The 20,435-nt window shown below is 41.8% G+C and overlaps 1 protein-coding gene across 1 annotated transcript; it reads right to left on the bottom strand.

The window, feature by feature from the left end:
* Window positions 1-6,528: 6,528 nt before the first annotated feature.
* On the bottom strand, window positions 6,529-20,435 carry VDAC2 (voltage dependent anion channel 2). Its single transcript, XM_066554164.1, has 9 exons — window positions 20,282-20,435; window positions 16,613-16,684; window positions 15,621-15,670; window positions 13,251-13,403; window positions 13,109-13,161; window positions 12,445-12,672; window positions 11,150-11,300; window positions 10,225-10,282; window positions 6,529-9,439 (listed from the first exon to the last, which is right to left on the bottom strand). Exons 2-9 carry the CDS (start codon window positions 16,677-16,679, stop codon window positions 9,348-9,350), a joined length of 852 nt encoding a protein of 283 aa, XP_066410261.1. The 5' UTR covers window positions 16,680-16,684; window positions 20,282-20,435; the 3' UTR covers window positions 6,529-9,347.

Here is a 20,435-nt window from a genome sequence, read left to right as displayed (position 1 = left end):
GCCATCATGCATTATATCAAAGAGATTAACACAACCTGAAAGAAAAAGCAGAGCCCTCCATGGTTTTCTTTAAGCAGCAGATTATGCTGCTAGATTATGTTCCAGTGAGCCTCAAACCATCCCCAGTGAAGAGAAGCATTAATTCACTATCAAAGTACAATTACAAAACAAAACACACTAGTTCAAAGTCCTGACAAAATTATTCCTGTACAAAAATCTGGAGTTTCTCCACAGATGTTTAGAGCCAGCTGCTATATCACCACCTCTGGTCTTCCCCCAGCTATTGTGGATTTTAGGCACAGTCATTTCTTGGGAGCTATTCCTACCAACAGGCAGTAGTCCCTCTCCTCAGGTCAGGAGGACTATCAAGACCCCATAAGGTGTCCTGCAGAATACCTGTGCCACAGCACCAAAGCTGAGCTCCCTTGGCCCTGTCCAGGACTGCTGCATGGATCAGACCATCCTCACAGTTCTGATCCAAGATACCACTGAAGACTAACTCAAAGGAGGCAAAAGCACAGACAGACACATTTAATCAACACCCACAGACCCAGCATTTAAATTCCTTCTGTCATTACAGAAGGTGTCTCAGGTACCATCAAGCACATCTCATGCCCCTCTCTCATGGAGCTTTAGTTACTGTGATGGCTGCTACCAAGTTTTCCTTTCTTGATTTTCAGTGTTGTCACTCACCATAGATTGAGTCACCCTTTAGCTTAAACTGAAGTTCAAGTGTATATTTAAACTTCCAGACAGAGACTATGGTAAACTCTTAATGAATACTTTAGATGTGCAGATAGGATCTCTCTGCCTGATGACCTGAGGAGCCGTTTATGGCCATCTCTACATAAACTACACTAAAGCTACATGATTAAGGCTGCAAAGCTAAGCACTGACTATGTTGCAAAAGACTCATCAAACTTGCACAAGCAATCAATTTTGACAGCCCCTACTACATGTAAGCATTATAATATAGATTTTAATTTTATGATCAAACATTTCTGCATTCAACCTTTGATGCAGCCCTTCCTGACCTTATTGGGTTTCATATTACTTTTTTGCCTTCAGGCTAATAAACTGAGACAGGAAAATAGCTGGCTTTTGGCAGTCTGTGCCAGTGGAGGATTCCTAGATCTCAGAAGGGCCAAGCAGCTTTGTGCTGTGGTCACAATTCTCTAGCAAAAGAAGTAGACAAAATCAGGGAATCACCAGCACAAGTTTCAACTGCCTTTTCTGTGTTTAAGTATCTTAATTTTCTGCTTTGGGTTTATCTTACTTCATAAAATTACATTAGAATATGACAGCTACAGCAACACAATCATTTCAGCTAACTCCTTGTACTTTTTCTCCGGGGAATTAAAGGCTGTAAGTCAAAGGAAAGAAAAACTGAGGAGAAGTAACATCAGGTTTTCCCCAGTTATCCTGTAAAGTATTAAACTTAGAGCCTTCCTTCTTCTGGAAAGTTCACATTTTTAATACTTTTCTCCTCCTCAGCTGTTCTCCCCCTGATGCTATGCTGGCCGAGCTCTTTGTGCCTGTAACCCTGCCCTCAGGTACCACCAGCTGCTGTGCAGGCAGCTCAGCCCATGGGCCAAGGCAGGCCTGTACCCGTTTCCACCCAAGGACAGCACAGCCTCCCTCTGCAGTGTGGCCACCGCGTGCCCCAGACCCACCAGACCAGGCACTTGGGACACTCCATGTCTTTAATTCAGGAAATCCCAGACAGAAACGTGAGGGCAATCTCATTTCATCAACAAGAAACACAATCAGCTTAACACAACAGGTTTGTAGGGCAGTAGGCTCATGCTTTCTAGAGCCCTGCTCTCTCTGCTCACCAGTGGCTCATGCTTTGCCAAACCAGAGAGGGGCCAAGGACAAGCACCTCACATGCACTCCTCTGGCACTGGGGTGTGCTGTGAGTTAGGAGGAGGTGTGCCCAGGAGAGGCTGCTACTAATGACTGTGCTGGGACTCCAGGTACATCTCTGCTACAGCTGCCCACACAGAAAAGGAAATGTTAGGAAATGGGACTCCGAGCCAGATTGTTTTGAGAAAGAGAAGGTGTTTTAGTTAGGTTGTGCTGTTTTGGCAAAGAGGCTATCAAAACTGCTACATCAGTGTTCCCCAATGAACTCACCTTATCTTGGGCATGATAAAACTAAACCAGGGGAACTTCAAGCTATTTAAGTTGACTGCAAACAATTTCAACACAAGCTCACATACTCTAAATGCAGAGAGGACCTGGCTACAAAGCATTAAAACTCACCCAAGAGCCTACCAGTCTTGCACCAGGACTGAATGCTGCAGCAGATTTCCTAAGGTACTTCAAAAGACTAATACAAACTAAAATATTTTCTCAAACACAGTGGAAGAAGATCAGCCTTCTAAGACTGCAATATTAGCCCACATCCACAGTAAATTAGCACATGAAGATTATTTGTGAATTGCAGTTCTCTTAAAACGTTTCATAAAACATTGATTCTTGAAACACAGACACACACACTTACCTAGTGCTGTCTCACTCAGGGCAAATTCTGTAGCTGGCAGCTTGCCACACCCAGGGAATGTCTGTCAAAGGTGGTTCTCTTCAGCCCAACAAATGAACATCTCAGGCATGAATGACAGTAAGAGCTGCTACACACTCCATCACAATGGGCAGGATTCTGTCAGGGCTAAGAGACACACAATGCACCCCACCACCAAGAGAAAGCAAAAAAACCTCCCTACCCTACTCCCCAGAGCACATGCTAACAATTAGAGAAATGAAAACACCTGTCAGTTTGGCCTGGGGCCAAGCTCAGCCCCAGGGCAGCTGGCAATACACCCATTTCTCTGACTCCCCTGGAGCTGAGTGGTTCAACACAACTGGCAAAGAGGTGTTTGCGTGATGTGCTTGGAAGGGAAACAAAGCCCCAAAGACTAACAAGGGTCCCCAAAGAGAACAAGGTGAGGCAACAGCCAGGAAGAGGCTGTGGGAAGCCTGGGGCAGCATCATGGATGCACTAGTCTTCTGGTTTTATCCAGGAAAGACAAATTTTGTATGTTCATGAACAAAACAGCCCAAACAAAAAATGTCTGCTCTCCATCCTCATCTGAAATATCTTGCACAGCAGCTTTCTAACAGCCCCTCTTTGTGAAGAGGATGGTGGCACTGTCACTCCTCACAGCAGCACTAACCACTTCCACCCCATGGCACCAGCAGCTCAAAGACTGCTGTTTCACCACAGCATCACAGAATCACCAAAGCAATTAGGTTGGAAAAGACATCTGAGCTCATTGAGTCCAACCTGTGACCAAACACCCCTGTGTTAACAAGACCATGGCACCGAGTGCCATGTCCAGTCTTTTCTTAAACACCTCCTAGGTAGGACAGACCCTCCCTGGGCAGTCCATTCCAATATTTAATCACCTTTTCTTTGAAGAAATTCCCCCTAATGTCTAAGCTAAACTTCCCATAGTGCAGCTTGAGGCTATGCTCTCTCATCCTGTCACCAGTTGCCTGGGAGAAGAGGCTGACCCCAGCCTGGCTACACCCTCCTTTCAAGTAGTTGTAGATAGTGATACGGTCCCCTCTGAGCCTCCTTTTCTCCAGGCTAAACAACCCCAGCTCCCTCAGCTGCTCCTCATAGGACTTACCCTGTAGACCTTTCACCAGCTCTGCTGCCCTTCTCTGGACATGCTCCAGCACCTCACTGTTCTTCCTGAGCTGAGGCGCCCAGAACCAGACGCAGCGCTCAAGGTGTGGCCTCACCAGTGCCCAAAGGGACAATCACTTCCCTAATTCTTCTGATCATATAGTTTCTCATACAAGCCAGGATGCCATTGGCATTCTTGGCCACCTGGGCACACTGCTGGCCACATCCACGTGGGACAGGCCCTTAGCAGACTTGCTGGGCTCTCTTCCCTGTCCCCAGCAGGTCGATTGACACAATCAACTGCAATTACAATAAATTGCAATTAATAAATTACCATTAATTGTGATGGGGGAAGAGTTAGTGAGCGACCCACACAGTAGCAGTGTGGGGTCCCTGGGCTGTGGCCATGAGCCTGCACTTCTAACATGTCCTGTGGCCACCACAGCATTGGTCCAGCCCCACCACACTGCCTGATGCCACCAGACAGGAGGATATCACCGATCAGCAACGTTTTGAATCCTTCCCCTTTGCCTGCTGGGTTTTGGCAGCTGGTGTGCCCTGTCCTCCTGCCAGCAAGCGTTTCTTACAGCCAAGGGTGGCCAGAACATCTCTTTGCAAATCAAGGTATCTTAAGCCATTTGAGGATTTCTTCTAGAAAAGTACAATCACGTCAGGGGCTGAGCAGCAGTCGGGAAGACAACTTGTTGCGTTAATTAATTGCATTTAGACGGGAGTGGAGACTCCCAGGAGCCAGCTGCCACAGGCCATGAGAACAGGGCTGGCTGCTCCCTCAGAGCCTGCGGGCGCTGCTCGGGTCTCAGCCGCAGGGATAGAGCACCCCGAGTGCCGGCGTACGCGGGGCCTTTCCTCCTCTAATTCTGTTTCTTCGTCTCAGGATGACTCGGGCTCGCTGCCATCACCATTTCCCACTGCCTCCCTCGGTCGGTGGGCCGGGGACGGTGCCCGCAGGAGCGGCTCCTCCTGAGGGCGCAACGGCGGCGTCAGGGGGCATCGGCGGCCGCCAGGTGGCGCCCGCAGCCCGCGGCGGACTCAGGGGGCGGCAGCGGCCCGGGCGGCTCGGGGCGATCGTCCCCGTCCGCCACCGCCAGAGCCGCGGCACGGACCGCAGCGGATCGCCAGGAACAGCGAGCTGGCAACAAAGCTCGCTCGGAAGCTGTCGGGAAAATATCCCGGCCGGTGCGGGAGAACTCAAACACATCCCTCCCCACACCGCAGCCAAACCCCAACCACAGCACAGCGAAATTTAGCATTTCTTAAACGAAGGAGTCGCGTGTGCGTACTAAAGAGTCATTTAAAAGCGTATTTTTAACAATGCCACCACAGACCGCTAAGAATCCGAGGGCAAAGCTGAGTGGTTCCTTGTGGGCCCCCACCCCAGCTCTCCCGTCCGTGCCGGCTCTCAGGCGGAGCTCGGTAACTCAGGCTGAAGCGGTGAAGCACAGCCAGAGACAAGGGACGTTTCTGTAATAGCCATTCAGTGGTTTAATGCTCATAGGAACGCAGGCAAAGTAAACAAAAAAAAGTGAGTGTTAAGAATGCCAAACCCTTAAACAGCATCATTGCTTCAGCATTAGGATCTTCTCCCATGGATCCAGGACAAAGAATATCCCACAAAAAACCCACAAAATATTTCTGGTATGTGCGCTGTTAACCAGCAAGTGTACTGCAAGTTCTGCCGTGGTATTCAGCTCAGCAGAAAATCCTCATTTAAAAAGATCTGAAGCAAAGGTCAAATATTTGGAGCTGAAACAGTCCAGACTTGCCATCTTTAAAGGTCTGTCAGCACTTTTCCCAGCATCAGCAGATACATGAGGGTAGATATGAACCAAATCTCAGTATGTAACACCTCACATTCTGTCTAATAGCATTTTCATAAGTTTTAATTAGTATTCTCAGAAACTGCTTTGCCAAAAAAAAAGTTTTCCTCTGTTTACATAAGCATTTGTATCAAACTTGCAGCTGAAGTAAAAGATGCTGCACGTTATGCTCAGAAAAATCCACTTGTTTATTGCTTCCCATTTGATCCAGCAGCATGTGGAAAGAAGGACCCAAAGCACAACTAAAAGGCAGGCCCAGAAACAATAATGAGAAACAAAATACCACTAAATTCAATGAATGCACACTACACTAATGGATATGATCTATGCTTTTATTACTATTCCAGATTGGGAACAGAAACATTCCACTGCAAAGGGAAACTGACAAACACAATAAAACCAGTTAAAATAAGCCTAGCCTTTTCATGCTATGCAACCCAGCCGGCTTTTTCTTTGGGTTTCCCTTCCTGTTAGCTGGTTCCCAGGAAGCATTTCTACCTGCCATTAAGACACTACTGCTACAGGTGGGAGTCAGTTTTATTACTGCCTCGCCTTGCATAGAACTGCTTCTGTCTTTGCTCACTGGTTTGATAAGGAAACCTTTGATAGAAGTAGGGCTGAATCATCCGCACATAAGCTGTCTCGTTTGCCCGGTTCTACTTCCCCTAGCAGAGCAGCCACCAGGAATTAATTGTGTATTCGTGCACGGCTGACGGCCTGTTGCAGCAATGAGCCCAACACCAGAACAGGACATTAGAGGGCAGCAAGCACCCTTACTTCTGCCTCGCTTTATCCAGCGCCAAAGGAAAGGTAAAAACCCATCACAACGCTTGGGGGCAAAAGGTTTCCCTACCCATTCCAGAATAGTTCAGAATTTCCTTCTTTTGAACAACTGCAGAGTGCAAGAGGCAGATTTAGGAATATACCACACCCAGTTGAACCACGTGAAGAGTGCAAGGTTAAATGAACCAACCTGGAGAATTTCTACAGCACAGGAAGAGCATAAACATTCAGGACATTCAGACAGTAACTCGTGAAATCCAGGGCATCATAATCTCATGTGAAAGGATTTTTATTTATGAAAGCATGATTAAGTCTCCTTGCAATGTACACAGACACCCCCTACTCCAGCTGTACCAGGCAGGAATGCAATGCTACAATTTACACAAACAAGATGCAGAACGATGCTCTGGTCATTGGTGATCTCAAGTGGTGGGGCTTTTTATTCAGAACACCTGAGGAAAGGCTGTCTGGCACTGAAAGTTATCGTTAAGGCTTTTTACATATTTTAATAAAATGGAGCTATATAAACTACCAACATTCCTTACCACAGAACTCCAATTACACCACAAGCTTCTGTAACAGTTGAAAAGTTAGTTTGAAAGCCATTTTCAATAAGCCTTATGTGAGAGATGTTAAGAAAAAGACACTGAACTTCATTTTAATGTTCAAAGTAGTGATTTATGACAGAGTATTTTAGAAAAACTCACATTTTCACAGTTCTCTTAACTACTGCAGAGCCCTTTTACTTCTCTGGCTGCCTATCAGCACTGTAACAACTACAACTACCTAAAGTTTAAAGGCTCAGGGCTGGTTAAGTCATGCACATTTACAAAGAGTAAAATGAATGGGTTCAAGTTTTCCATTACTAATTTTAAAGAGTTGAAGGGAAACTCAGCAATATGTGCTTTTATATCACTTACCCATTTTGTGACCTCAGAAAAAAAATATCTAGATGAGCAGATAGTGAAGAAAAAGGTTATAGTGTTTGCTTCTAAAATTAAAAAAACCCAAAACCACTACCACCAAAAACAAGTCAATTACAGCCCCCTCAAAGGAGGATAGAAACAAGGATAGAAACATTCATAACCAAAAGACACAATCCATTATTTGTCTGGGTGCTGCAGCTGGACAATCTACACAGGCACACAACATTTCGGGAAGTTTTTTTGGTTTTGGTAGGTTGTTTTGGTTTGTTTTGGGAATGTTTTGGTGGTTTGGTTTTTTTTAAGCTTTTTTTTTTTGGTGTTTTTTGTATCAGAAGTTTAGTCTTTGTGAGGCACCAAAGATGGTTATACTGAAAACACATACAAAAATTCAATGTCTGTCTGCATGGTTTCTAGCTTTTAAGTGGTCTAGCACATAAAACCACCTCAAAATAAAAATATGCACAACATGCAATACAGCAACAAATTGCACCTTATATGCTTCTTCCACCCTAAATGGTGGAAATGCAACTCAGACAAGGGCATTTAGTGACAACAGCAGTAAAGGTACCCCACAGCACAAATGCTTTACTATCATATAAGAAAACTAGTCAAGCACAGCAGCAAGCCTGCTCAAGAGCCTGAGCTGGAGGCTTCAGCTCTTCTCTGTCTTCTGCAAAGAAGGTGGCTGAGCTACTCCACAGCTAAAGCCTAAACACAGGCAGCTTATAACAGAGTGTTTCATGGGAAATTTCAGTCTGAGGGCAACAATGCAGGATGGAGCAAGACCTCTAGCAAATCACTGATACTTCTGTGGACTTTAATCCAGTATCAACTAGTAACACTTTCAAACCAGAGAGAGCTTCCTCATCATGAGCCAGCCACCTGCACTACGAAGGGAGCTGCTGTGAACCACTGACTGCAAGACTAAGTATCAAGAGACCCTTCTCAGCTATGAGAGTACCTTAAGTAGGCTCCAGGCATTCCCCCAAGCTCAGTAAATTCCAACTCTTAAATGTAAGCAGTGCAACTACATGTATTTAACATACTACACATTAAAAGCATTCACAGCTAGTTTGAACTTCAGGGATGTTAGGTCCGCAGACTAAATATCCCTCATGCTTATATTCTCTTTATTACTATTCTAGAAAAACATTAAAGTTTCTGAACTTAAAATGGGTATTGCCAAGATTTATTAAAGGGAAAGCAAGATCAGATGCATTTTCCTCTGTGTCCATTTAAAATTGTCTTTATTTCAGTCATTTTAAGCAGAAACCTCTCACAGCAGTTGGGATAAGCAGGCTGTTATACCATTACACTGTTACATTCATTGCAGAGATACATCTCACTTCATACAAATATAAGCAAAAGGTGTGTTTGTGGTGAGGTTTTTCAAGGAACATTTCTTAAATGTCTCAGTGTGCCAAGTACACCGATCTGCACTTCTTGCATCAGAAGGCCAACTAGGAACACAGCACATCTCGCTCGTGGATCACAGGGGGAATAAACCATTGTGTCATGACAAACCTTACCTGACAGAAAAGCACATTCAATTTGCTTGAGGAATCCAACTGTTCACCTATATTCAGTATTGTCACGGGTGGGGGTCCTTAATTGCACGAAGGTACAGAGCACTACTTCTTGGATTACTTAAAGTTAAAACTTAACTGAGCACTACCCTCGTATCTTCACTCTTAAAATATCTGAGGCACAAGTATGTGTGTGTACTTGTTTTATTCATAATTTGTCTTGGGATACCAAATGTATTTCTAGTTCAGGTCATTCAACAAAATTATTGACCTCATTTCAAAACATCCAGTGATCTATTTTTCATTCAATGGCAATATCGAATGTTAAAAGGAACATAAAAACAAACATGCACACAATTGTACAGTTTTCATAAATGTCTATTTCATTATTTGTGGGTAGCGCATTAAACAGTTAAATACATTTAAATAATGTTTAAGTGACTGCACTAATGCAGAATTTTAACTAGATGGGTAACCAATTTAACTAGAAACCAGCTAACAAGTAACTGTCTAAATACTTCAAATACAGCTCTTGTTCTAGGTCATCCTTCCTGGGAAAAAGCCTGCTGGTCACATTGGAAATACATTTTAAGGCCAAATTCTTCTGATATCCCTTCTCTGCAGCAGTTTCTTCACCTTTTTAAGCCTCCAGTTCCAGGCCAAGACCAAGTTTATGGCCACCAGCATTGATGCTCTTTCCATCTATCAGGGCGGACAGTGTAAGCTTCACACCTGTAAGATTTTTAAGAAGCATGTTTACAACACAGTAGCTTTCATGCAACTTAACCTCTGTCATCGCAAGTCCCAGTTGTAGCTCTCTTTTCATACAACTACTTTCCTCTAAAGATTTTTTGAGGAGAATACATCCATGAAATCTACTGAAAGTTAGTCCCATGATTTTTGTAAAGTTATAACGTCAATATATGAAGTCTCTAATTGCTAAATACGCAAGAGCTCTCTGTTCCTGCATTAAGACATGCAAAGGAGGAGGAAATCTGTGCACAGGCACTCCTACCTATAAAGGGATGGAATGAAACTAGATTTTTCAAGTAAGGAACTAACCAATGGTAATACAGCCTTAACAGGTGCTTTCATACTTAAGTGGAACAAGTTAAGGTCTAGAGGGTTTCTTTACTAAATATGAAGAGCAGGAAGTGTGAGGTTTTGACAATTAATCATAATTTGAAGACCTGCTATCATTCAACACAGTATGATTGGACAAAGCAGTGCCAAAAAAGAAGACATGCTTTGCCTAGCCTAAAGCTAAGCTGTCAAACATAATACAGTCCACTCCTGCACAGATCAGTGAGGAATATATTAATACCATTAGATAAAATAGTTTGTCTTGCTTAGATAATGGTTTGATGTATGATTGAAGCTACTGTAAAATATCTACTTGGTGTTCAAAGGAAAAAATATTCTGAAGGAAAAAAATTGCATATAAATGCAGAGACCTCTATTTCTTTTAGGATGCATAGAAGATATATATACGATATAATTCACATGACAGCTCTTACCTGGCCTCAGGGTCTGGGTATAACCCACTCCAATTAGACTAGAATTGTTCACCTTCGCCTAAAAAAAAAAAAAAAAGGCAACTGAAATGCTGAAACTTATGGCAACACTGCTGTTATCAGTTTAACCAAATGTTATCTGTTCTTTCAGTTCACCTGTGTTTCCTGAATTCTCTCCTTCCAGCTATGCCCTCATGCTCCAACTTACAGCTGAAGCAGTAACATATTTTGAAGCAATAACATATTTAAGAGCAGAAGGAATGTAAGGGCAGGAAGAACTGTTACTGAAACATAGTTTCATAGGTGAACTTCACCACTTCCCCTTTTTCAGAAGGCCAGAGACACATTTACCACCAGTCTCCTAAAAAAATGCCACATCAGAGGACTCCTCCATGTTCATATTACACAGGAGTTAGTATCTTGTCAGTCACGCAGCAAACATTGGGTAATATCATCATAAACAATATCCACAAAATTATTTATCTCATTTTGCATCACTTCCTCAACAAAATGATTCCAATTTTGTAACATACAGGTAACTTTGCTGCTTATCAACTTTTAACCAGTATTGCCAGAGTTCTTACAGAATGTGACGCAGCTCCCCAAAAACTGATTTAAAAAAAATTGTGTAAACTTACAGAACCAGACACAAACATTTTTTATATTGTGTTTTTCTAAACTGTGTTTTTCATTTTATAAGTACATTAGGATCTCCAACATAAGCACATCTGACTGTCAGATTCTATGAGACTTGGCTGTAAGCAACATGACAGAATTTAAATACTGACGGTTTAATTATAATTGCCTGGACTGTAAGAGTAATTCCTAGAAGGCCTCCCAGCCTATTCTGAACTAATAACACAGGGATTCACAGCAACTGAAAATACACTGTACTTTGCACAACCCTTCAGGTTACAGTCATACTTACTGAAAGAGAAGCAGTGGGATCCAACTTGTATTTAGCTGCAAAGCCAAAGCGAGTGCTGTTGCTACCAGCTGTCCAAGCCAGGTTTATAGCAGTTTCAAGAGACTCGCTCACTTTTTGGTAAATTGACCCACCAAATTCGGAACCATCATTGCTGCATAAATTAAGAGAAAAGTTAGCTTTCTATTTGCATAATCCACTCCAGAAGTAGTAAAAAAAAAAAGGGATTTTAAAAAAATATTTTTATTCAAGTAAGAATTTCAAAATTTGAGTTGTTTCACATTTTTTGAAAAGAGAAGGGGAGATGAACAAAGGCTTCAGGGTAAAATTAAACTACAGTAATTCATGGAAATAAAAAGGTATTTCAGGGTGCTACAGCTAATTCTCATGTTAATTGCCAAACAAAGTCCTTGAACAAAATTCTAGATCAAATCCTTACAAACTGGCAAATATCTGTTAATGGTTACAAAATGGGCTTTCTGCACTTATGATTATTGAATACATGAAACTCCTAGAGAACTGAATGACCTTTCAAAAATCTGTCACAATGTTTTACATTAGCAAACTGAAATGGAATTCTTACAGCCCAGACTCTAAAGTATTTTATAGTTTTCTCCTATATTCCTCAATTTCCATGAATTCAGAGAGACACCATCCCCATGCTTTCCCTTCAAAAGCAAAACTTCTAACTATCTAAACACACTAGAACTCCACCAACTTTATTTACTAGGATTGAAAATATCATGTTTTTCAGTAAGTCTTGATCAGATTGCTCTGGAGTAAGATCTAAAGGCAGCAAGTATGAAGAAAGATGTCTTACACTTGTTTACACTGTTTCATGCATTCTTAATCCCTGACAAGCAAGAAGATGAACCTCCACAAAAAGCCCAGAAGCAAGGCTCTAGTCTTGCTCTAGAAACTACTACAGCATTAATGCAACATTAATTACTACCTCTAACAAAGCTACTGCCCTTAAATTGTAATCTGATACAATTCAATATAGTGGGATAGCCAGAAAAAGCACTATGATCAGTTCTGCACAACTGAAGCACTGCACTTCCAATCTGCATATACTTCAGTAGCTGTACCACATATGCTGCAAGTGCTGACCAGTCCCATGTGTTTCATTTTGAAAGAGAGATACAAGGTATCATTTACATTTATTTTGAGTTTCCTATTGAAAAATGCACTCCATTAATGGCCTTGTAAGCACCTCTTGATATTTCAAACATTTGTATTTTGACTAGAAGTTAAAGAAAGCCTGCTTCTGGAAAGCTGGAGAAGTTTTCAGTACTTACACATTAGTGTGCAGTTGGAAGTCTCCAGTCTTGTAACCCACAGAGAAATTATTTCTTGTCAATTTTGATTTGGCAGTATCAAAAGTCATCTGATAACCAGCAAGCCAGCCTTCATAACCAAAGACAGCTGAACCATGGACTGCAGGTCCAGCAAAATCAAAGTCAACATCACAGCCCAGGTTTATGCATTCACGTTTATATGCTGACTTAATTTTACCACTTTTCTTTCTGAAACAGAGAAAAGAGTTATGTTAAGCATTCATGATCTTCCTCAATGATCAGCAAGATTCAAGCCCTATGATTCTAACACAACATATCTAGAAGTCTTGCGCATGCATCCCCTGGACCAGGCAAAAGTAGAGCCAGCCTATTCAGACCACCCAGGGCTATAGCAAGCAGGCATTTTCTGATGAATGCAGCAACAGTTTCATGTTTCCTGCAATCTTCCAGTATTTCTATCCCAGAAAATAAGCAAAGTTGTGAAATGTGCAATACTAACCCCACAGTGATGTCATGGTAAAGAGCAGAAGCCTTTAGCATTGTGATTTGCTAAGCTGGATCAATAGCAAACCATACAAAAAGCTCTGTCAATACCACAGACCAGATCAATGGACCATGGGTGCTGTCACTCCCTAAGTAAGGTAAAAATGTTAACAATTCTTACCCCGTATTTGGTGAGAAAGTTGTATCAAATGTCACCTTCAAGCCTTTGGCAAGCTAATTGAAGGGGGAAGAAGATAAGATAAAGCTATAAATTCAATTCTTACACAGAGGTAAAACCAATAAATATTTTCCTAATCTATTACCTGATCTTCAATTGCAATTTCTGTTCCCAGAGTGTTATCTGTGTTCCATTTTTCTGTAAAAGTCAGACCATACTCAGCCCACTTGTATTTGGTCTCCAAGCTTCCATTCACTTTTCCAGTGTCTGTGTTCGATGAACCAGATGTTGTGAATTCCTAAAAAGCACAGAAGATACATGTGATCCTGAAAGCATTACACAGTGTTTCCTTCAGCAAGCACCAAGATCTTCTTATGGAAAAAAATTTAAAATCAGTAGACAACTTGCAGGGGAGAAGGGAGACTAGCACAGCCAAGAAGAATTAATGACTCATGCCCACATGGAGGACTCTCCACAATCCCATCTCAACTGCAGTGTTCCTGCCACTATTACAAAGCTTACAGGTGGCAAATTAACTCTAAAGTAAGACAGTAGCCACCACAAGAACTCTCCTCTAAAGCAACAACAAGTTCTTGAAATGTAAGGTTCTGACACTCCCAGTGAGCAACTTAAAAATCAAACCAAGAGCCAAGAACACATTAGGCACGTATTACAACTCCAGTAAAATTCTTTAAGATCACATAAGTATTTTGTGATTTTGACATACACATACGTATTTTGTGATTTAGTGTATTTTTTACATTCTACAGCGTGCAACTGGAAAAAGTCATAGAATGGCATCATTTTTCAAACTGGGGGTGGGTGGGTGGTTTGGTTTTTTTGTTTGGGTTGGGGTTTTAACTGTTTTTGAAAGAGTTCTTAGTCTGCCCAATGCACTAGCCTTTCATACTAGCCATAGGCACACCTTCTACTCTTTTCTCTGTTTCTACTACACCTATAAAATTCCTATTGCCCTGGCACCTTGGTTCAATGACACACAGAAATAATGTTTGAAGTGGGAGCTTAGCAAACAGGCTGGGTTTATAGTATGGTATGATCTGACCTGAAATTCTTCAAAGTAACTTAGAAATCAACAGTATCACTCACATTTCTTTATTAAAGGAAGTAAACGCTGATGTCTCTCACTATTTGGATTCTCACAAAGAACAGAATGAATAGTTTCTGTGTACCACTATTCAAAAACTGAAGGTAATTAGAAGTGAAAGCCAGGTTTGCAAATATCTTTTAAAGAGCTCTTTCCAGTGAAGTATTATTGCCCTTATGATTTAAGAAGAACTTTTTAAAACATATAAATAAACATTTTTATCTCGTCCTCCATACACATTATTTTCAAACAAACTTTCACACTCACCTTCCCCAGAAGGAAACAGATTTGAAATTGCAAGTCTTTAGGCACTCTTAGTAAAAGCCCCAGGAGCGCAAAACAAACATGATTGAGACTGTTCTTTAATGGTGGCTGATCAAATCTGACCACATCCAAGACATTTATCTGTATGATGTTAGTGACACCATATACAGTTGCATAATTCTAGCAGGTCTATTTCTTGGCAAGGGATGGGAACTACACAAATACCTTCAGCTTGAACTTTTTGCTTTGTGCTATTCCTACTGCACAGAGTCTATGTGATTGTAACCATTGGGGCAATAGCTTCAGGAGAAACAAATGATTATATTATCTTCTTATCTCTGCTTTAAAACATCTGTAGTACATATATGCCAGCAGTTTCTCCTCCTGGGAAGGATGGCTTATAACTGATACGGGATTCACATTAGGGCTTGGATTTTTCAGAGAGTTTTACCAGCATAAATGGTAGTCCTCCAAAGAAACAAGCTACAGTAAGAACAACTACCTCTGTAATAGTAAGGGCTCTTGCAAACTGTGTTTCGACTGGCATACAGACTTCTAGAAAAAACAGAGCATATAACCCATGAACCTTGTTTCTAACAGTAAGTTACAGTACTCAGGCTCCAGTTCTGGGGAGAAAAAAAAATCTACCATTGTATTTCACAAAGTCTGCTATAGAAATAGATACAAGTCACGGGGGGCACTGCTTGCATGATAAGACATCATGCATGGAACACTACTGCAGCACTTAAGTACCTAAAAGAGCCAAAGATTCAACATGCTTATTCAATGCCAACTACTTAATCCAAAAACCAAGATGCCAGAATTTTCCCCCAAACAGTACCAAAGGTACTTCAGAAATAAAATCTGTATACTATAATTGGTATGTTAAAATCCTTTATTTGTTTACCTTCACATGTAAGACCAGGGACAATTAATAAGCCCTTTTATTGTAAGGAGACTACTAAACAAGGCAATATTCCTGATACATTCAGAACTTTAAGGGCTTCTGATATTATTTAACACCAGATATTTATCATTCATATAGCCTATAAAGTACTTAACAGTATCTGAAATGTGTCCCTTTTAACTAAGTATCAGAACATAGCTAGAAAATATATATAATGAATAAAAGTTACTTAAACTCACCACTCCACTTGCAGATTTTGTTTTCACATCCAGTTTCACCAACCCAAAGCCTTAATAAACAGAAGTAAAAGTTACACGATTAACTAAGGCCCTGCACATTTTTCAACAAGCTGGTCTTGCAGGCTCAGCAGTGTCCTACATAAATATGTATAAACAGCTACAGACTGACTTCAGCATACAGATGCCACAGCAGGTAAAGGAGGCCTCTCCAAAATAAGGCAGGGAAGTGCCTCTCAGTTCTGCATGAGTATATTTAACTACCAAATGATGCTTCTAAAAGGAAATACATTTTCTGTTCCTGGAATGGAAGTCAATGCCTTTTAAAGAGCTATCCCAACCCATAAACCACCTCTTTCTGCACCAAGACAAAATATTTCAAAGTAAAAAACTGTAAAAGCAAAGTCACTGGGAAATACACAACCAATGGAATATAAGTAGGTTTTGTGAGAGTGTCAATTCACATTGTTATCCAAAGAGGCGAGCAACAGTCTTAGTAAAAAACCCCCACATTTCCAAAGACCAGAAAGAAAGAGCACTGTAACAAAGAATGATTTAACTATGCAGCTATCTGGTATTAAAGCATTTAAGATGTGGAAGGATTCTTTATCCCAATAGCCATTCCTCTTTCTAGTCCAAAAAAGGCTACATTAGACGGGTATATAACCCTTTCTATATCAACAAATGTTGTGGCACAGACAGACCAGTAAACAAAGTGCTGCTAAGTTAAACTACACTTGCTGCTGGCATTCTTGCATACTTGTACACCTCTGACATTTATGTGACTCAAGCAGTGAGACTTAACAGCCTTCACATCAAAACAAGCCACAAAAAGCCTTCAACGATCAGTTTGTTGGTGGTAAAGATAAAAAACACAGCACACCTTCCTCCTCCCCGAAAACACTGGCATTTGATCATTCAATTTTCCATACAGACTTAAAAAGGCAATTCATTGTTGCACCTCAAACACCACTTATAAAAGGTATTATTCTTACCATATCCTTTATTGAAGATATCTCTGGCAGGTTTGCCAAGGTCTACATATGCTGGAGGAATCGCCATTGGAGCTGAAAGGTAAAGGGTTAATTAATAATGAACCTTCTGCCACTGCACACATCAAAAAATGCTACCACAATTGTTTCAAGATAATCCTTAAGGCAGATTCTGCTACATAAAAACAATTAATAGATATAATTATATATTTAAAATTAATAGATATGATATTACAGTATTCTGTGAAATGCAGCTTTTCACTGAAGGTCACTGTGAACATGAGATGTTTTCTCGGCTTAGGCAAAGAGGCATGGCAGAGAAAAGGCACTACAAGACCATCCAGTTCTTAACTTTTCAGGTAGATTTATCCATACATCTTTCATTACCAGGAATTAATTAATAACTCACATTTCCAGAATTGGCATAGCCACTGCCAAAAACCTGGACACTAGAAATGTAAAACCTGTAATGCAGTTATTCCCTGAAGTTCCACAAAGTCAAAGTTGACACATGCTTATGAAAACTACCTCAAAGTACCCACAAGGTTTTAGTTTTGAAAATGTAAAGAGAGAGCATATCTGCTCTCCAACATCATTTTTGCCCCATATTTCACACGGAAGACATACAATTTTAAAAGAAAGATCTAATGCCATTAACCAGCAATCGACCTAATAACATACAAGAGTTTAAGTTTGGGAAGTTGTCCTGTTAGTTTAAAACATCCAAGTAGGAGGAGTGTGGGGTCTGGGAGCAGAGATCTCCTTACAAGTGCCTTTCTCAGACAGGGAGCCTTTGGTAGCCCTGGTGTTAAAGCACCTGCCACTGCAGATGAGCTGTGGCCCCACGGACAGACAGCAGGCTAAGGTCTCAGGGAGGCCCCTATCACTCTCCTCCCTGGGAACACGCACTCTTATCTGCACTTCCTTCAAACACTGTTTTCCCATGATTTCAATAGCAAGAGGCTGCTGTTACAGAGGCCTGTATTTTAAAGTTGTGAAATATAGAAAACAGAGTATATTAATAACTCCCACCAAACTGTGGAAGAGGGGAAAATGAAACTAACTAGACAAGGCCGTGAAAAGGCTAAACACATGCAAACAAAAAATCTTATCTTCTCAAACTGATTGGTCACATTGGTTTAGCTGAGAGACTCAGATTAACATAATTGACTTTTTATTTTCCTTTAGTGTGGTGGATTGATTTTTTTTCCTTTTTAAGTAAATGAAAAAACTATCTTTAGAACTTGAAAAATAACAATGGCAGTGTTCTCACATGTTAGCTTCCAAACCCTAATTACACCTGCCATATGCAGCCAAATTGTATGAACTGCTACTAATTAAAAAAAAAAAAAAACCAAAAAAAAACAACAAAAAAAAACTCCAAACTACTTTGGCAATCAATGGGAAGGCAGAAGACTGTTCCTTATTTTTCTACAATTCATAATGCAGATTTCCAGAGTACCCTACTTCAGCTCCCTATTGCCCTAAGGGGATCATTTCAACTTCCTCTAAGAAACAATATTTACATTCAGTTTCACACACATACACACAAATTCAGAAAAACTTCTTTAGGAAAGATGTCTAAACTCTACAACCAAGTCACTACATCAAGACATCTATCACTTGCCCAAGAACAAGTCTGGTTTTCACTGAGTTAAACTAAACATTTTTTTAAAGAGACATGAAAATGGCTTAAAGCATCTGACGCATAAAGAAGCTTAGCCCAAGTTCAAGTTTATAGAAGAACAGACCCTGATCCCAGTGACAAGCCATTGAATGGTTCCTATTATTTATTCCATAGAAAGCAGCAGCTTTTAGACCAATTACAAGGGAGTGTGAGAACTCTCGCCTGCAGAGTTCTGCTGCACAGCACCCCTACAATTCAGCCGTTTAACATCTCACAGAGAAGGCTTAGCTACACGTTTCCTCTCATGAGTACATCTCACCTCTAACTAGCATTGCCAGAAAAATAATCATTTCTAGTTTTGGAGTTTTATATTAGCCTTTACCACAGACATGCTTTTACAGTATAAATAAACTACTTTTCCCTTTTGTTTTCATTGTTTCCAAGCTGACTAGACAACCAGTACAGACAAGAGATTTATGCTAAGCAGAAATGTCCTGAGAAGGTAACAAACTTGTATCTCCGACAAAATTTAGAGGATTATTACAGTAAAAAGGATGCTACTGTTTTATCTGGCCTAGTTAAGCATCCTTACCACTTCAGGGAAACCAACCAGTATTTGTCAGACATTGCAGTCTACAGATACAAGTTGTGTGATAAAATGTTGAAAGAGAGTACAACTGTCACACTGCTGTTCTAATAATATACTGTATTACTGACAGGGATAGATGAGGACAAAACAGGAAACCAAGAGTTAATTTTGGATATACTAAATGCCTGATAAACCAGTGTCACCGTCAGAACGTTCATTAAATGATAACAGGGCCATAAAAAAATCAGTCCTGTGTCCTTCAACATTAGATAGGTTCACAAATTCTTAAAATGACAATTTTTTCCAACCCTATGTTGAAGCATCTTTCACTTAAAAACTACTAATTAGAAGTCACTAAACAATTAGCATCATTTAGCAACTACAGGTTTGCTTTAAAAAATGTAAAATAATTGACTTGAAGTACAGAATATACTTGAGCCGAGTGAGAGCTCCACCCTAATCTTTGTTTCATGCCACCATGATGAAAAAATTTTAAATAATCTGTTACTCAGGAGACACAATCATGCTTTCTTCTGCGATAAAAAGAAAAAATAAGTCACCCCAAGAACAGAAAAATGTATTAACGTTATTGGAATTACTACATCACAGTTCTCCTTGGAGGCAGTATTTCAAAACTCTCATACTCTACAATTAACAAATGCCACAGGCCTCTATTAGGATTTCTAACACTTTTAAGATCTCAAGATATTCAAGATCAAACTAGAAACCATATCAAGCCTATAATAGATTTTTGTAAAAATGTGTACTCATGCAATTTAGAAAAACAGCAACTACGCCGAAATTATCCGTATCCCAATAAATAGCAACAGAAGAATTAAGGTTATTTAAAAATTAATTTGTTAAAATACACCGGACACACGGTGACCTTCAGGCTTACACTGATAGTGCAGAGAGCTTTAAAAAAAGCCACCTCCTTACCCTTGCATTAACCGTCTCTCTATTCACAGATCGGAGGTGGACACGCAAGCCTAATATCGGCCAGGCCAATGTACAAACTTAAAGGACAAGATCTGGAAATGGGCTCAGGAAGCGAGGCGGGGGTAGTAAAGCAGCGCCTCCCGGAGGGGAAGGGCAGCGCAGAGAGGGGCGAGCGGGGATGCGGCCGCAGCGCGGGCCGGGCCGAGCGGCGGCCCCAGGCCGGGTGCCAGGCGCGCCGCCCGCCCCGCCGCAAGGTGAACCGACCCGCTCGGCGCAGCCATCTTGGGCATCCCGGCCTGACCGGCCCGCCCCGCCGCGCCTCGCGCAACCGAGCCCGGCCGCGGGGACAGCGGCCACGGAGAGCCCCCCGCCCGCCCCGCGAACCCGGGAGCGCTGGGACGAGCCCGCGGCCCCTCAACCCCCGGCCCACGAGGCCCCGGACCCGCTCGACGCCAGGCGAGCCCCGCCCGCCCCCCCCACGTTGCCCCGTGGGGCCGGTAGCGGCCGGGGCCGGCACCTGCTTGTGCTGCTTGTGGCCGGTCGTCGGGGCAGGTGGGCTCGGGCCGGTCACGGGGGGGTGCAGTCGTGCGGCAGACCGCGCTGCTGCAGCTTTGGGCACTGGAGGGCGAAGTGAAGGAGACACCAGTCCGCCCGCCCGCCGCTGCCGTCCC

The sequence above is a fragment of the Molothrus aeneus genome, chromosome 8 (genome assembly GCF_037042795.1).
Source record: "Molothrus aeneus isolate 106 chromosome 8, BPBGC_Maene_1.0, whole genome shotgun sequence".
Taxonomy (NCBI): Eukaryota; Metazoa; Chordata; class Aves; order Passeriformes; family Icteridae; genus Molothrus; species Molothrus aeneus.
This window is presented reverse-complemented; position numbering and strand designations above follow the sequence as displayed.

Coding starts and splice junctions, on each gene's coding strand:
- VDAC2 (XM_066554164.1), bottom strand. CDS start 16,679: ATGGCGATTCCTCCAGCATATGTAGACCTTGGCAAACCTGCCAGAGAT. Junction 13,404..15,620: donor CAAAATCTGCAAGTGGAGTG/GTGAGTTTAAGT, acceptor TGTGCTTTTTAG/GAATTCACAACATCTGGTTC. Junction 12,673..13,108: donor ACTTTCTCACCAAATACGGG/GTAAGAATTGTT, acceptor TCTCTGTTTCAG/AAAGAAAAGTGGTAAAATTA.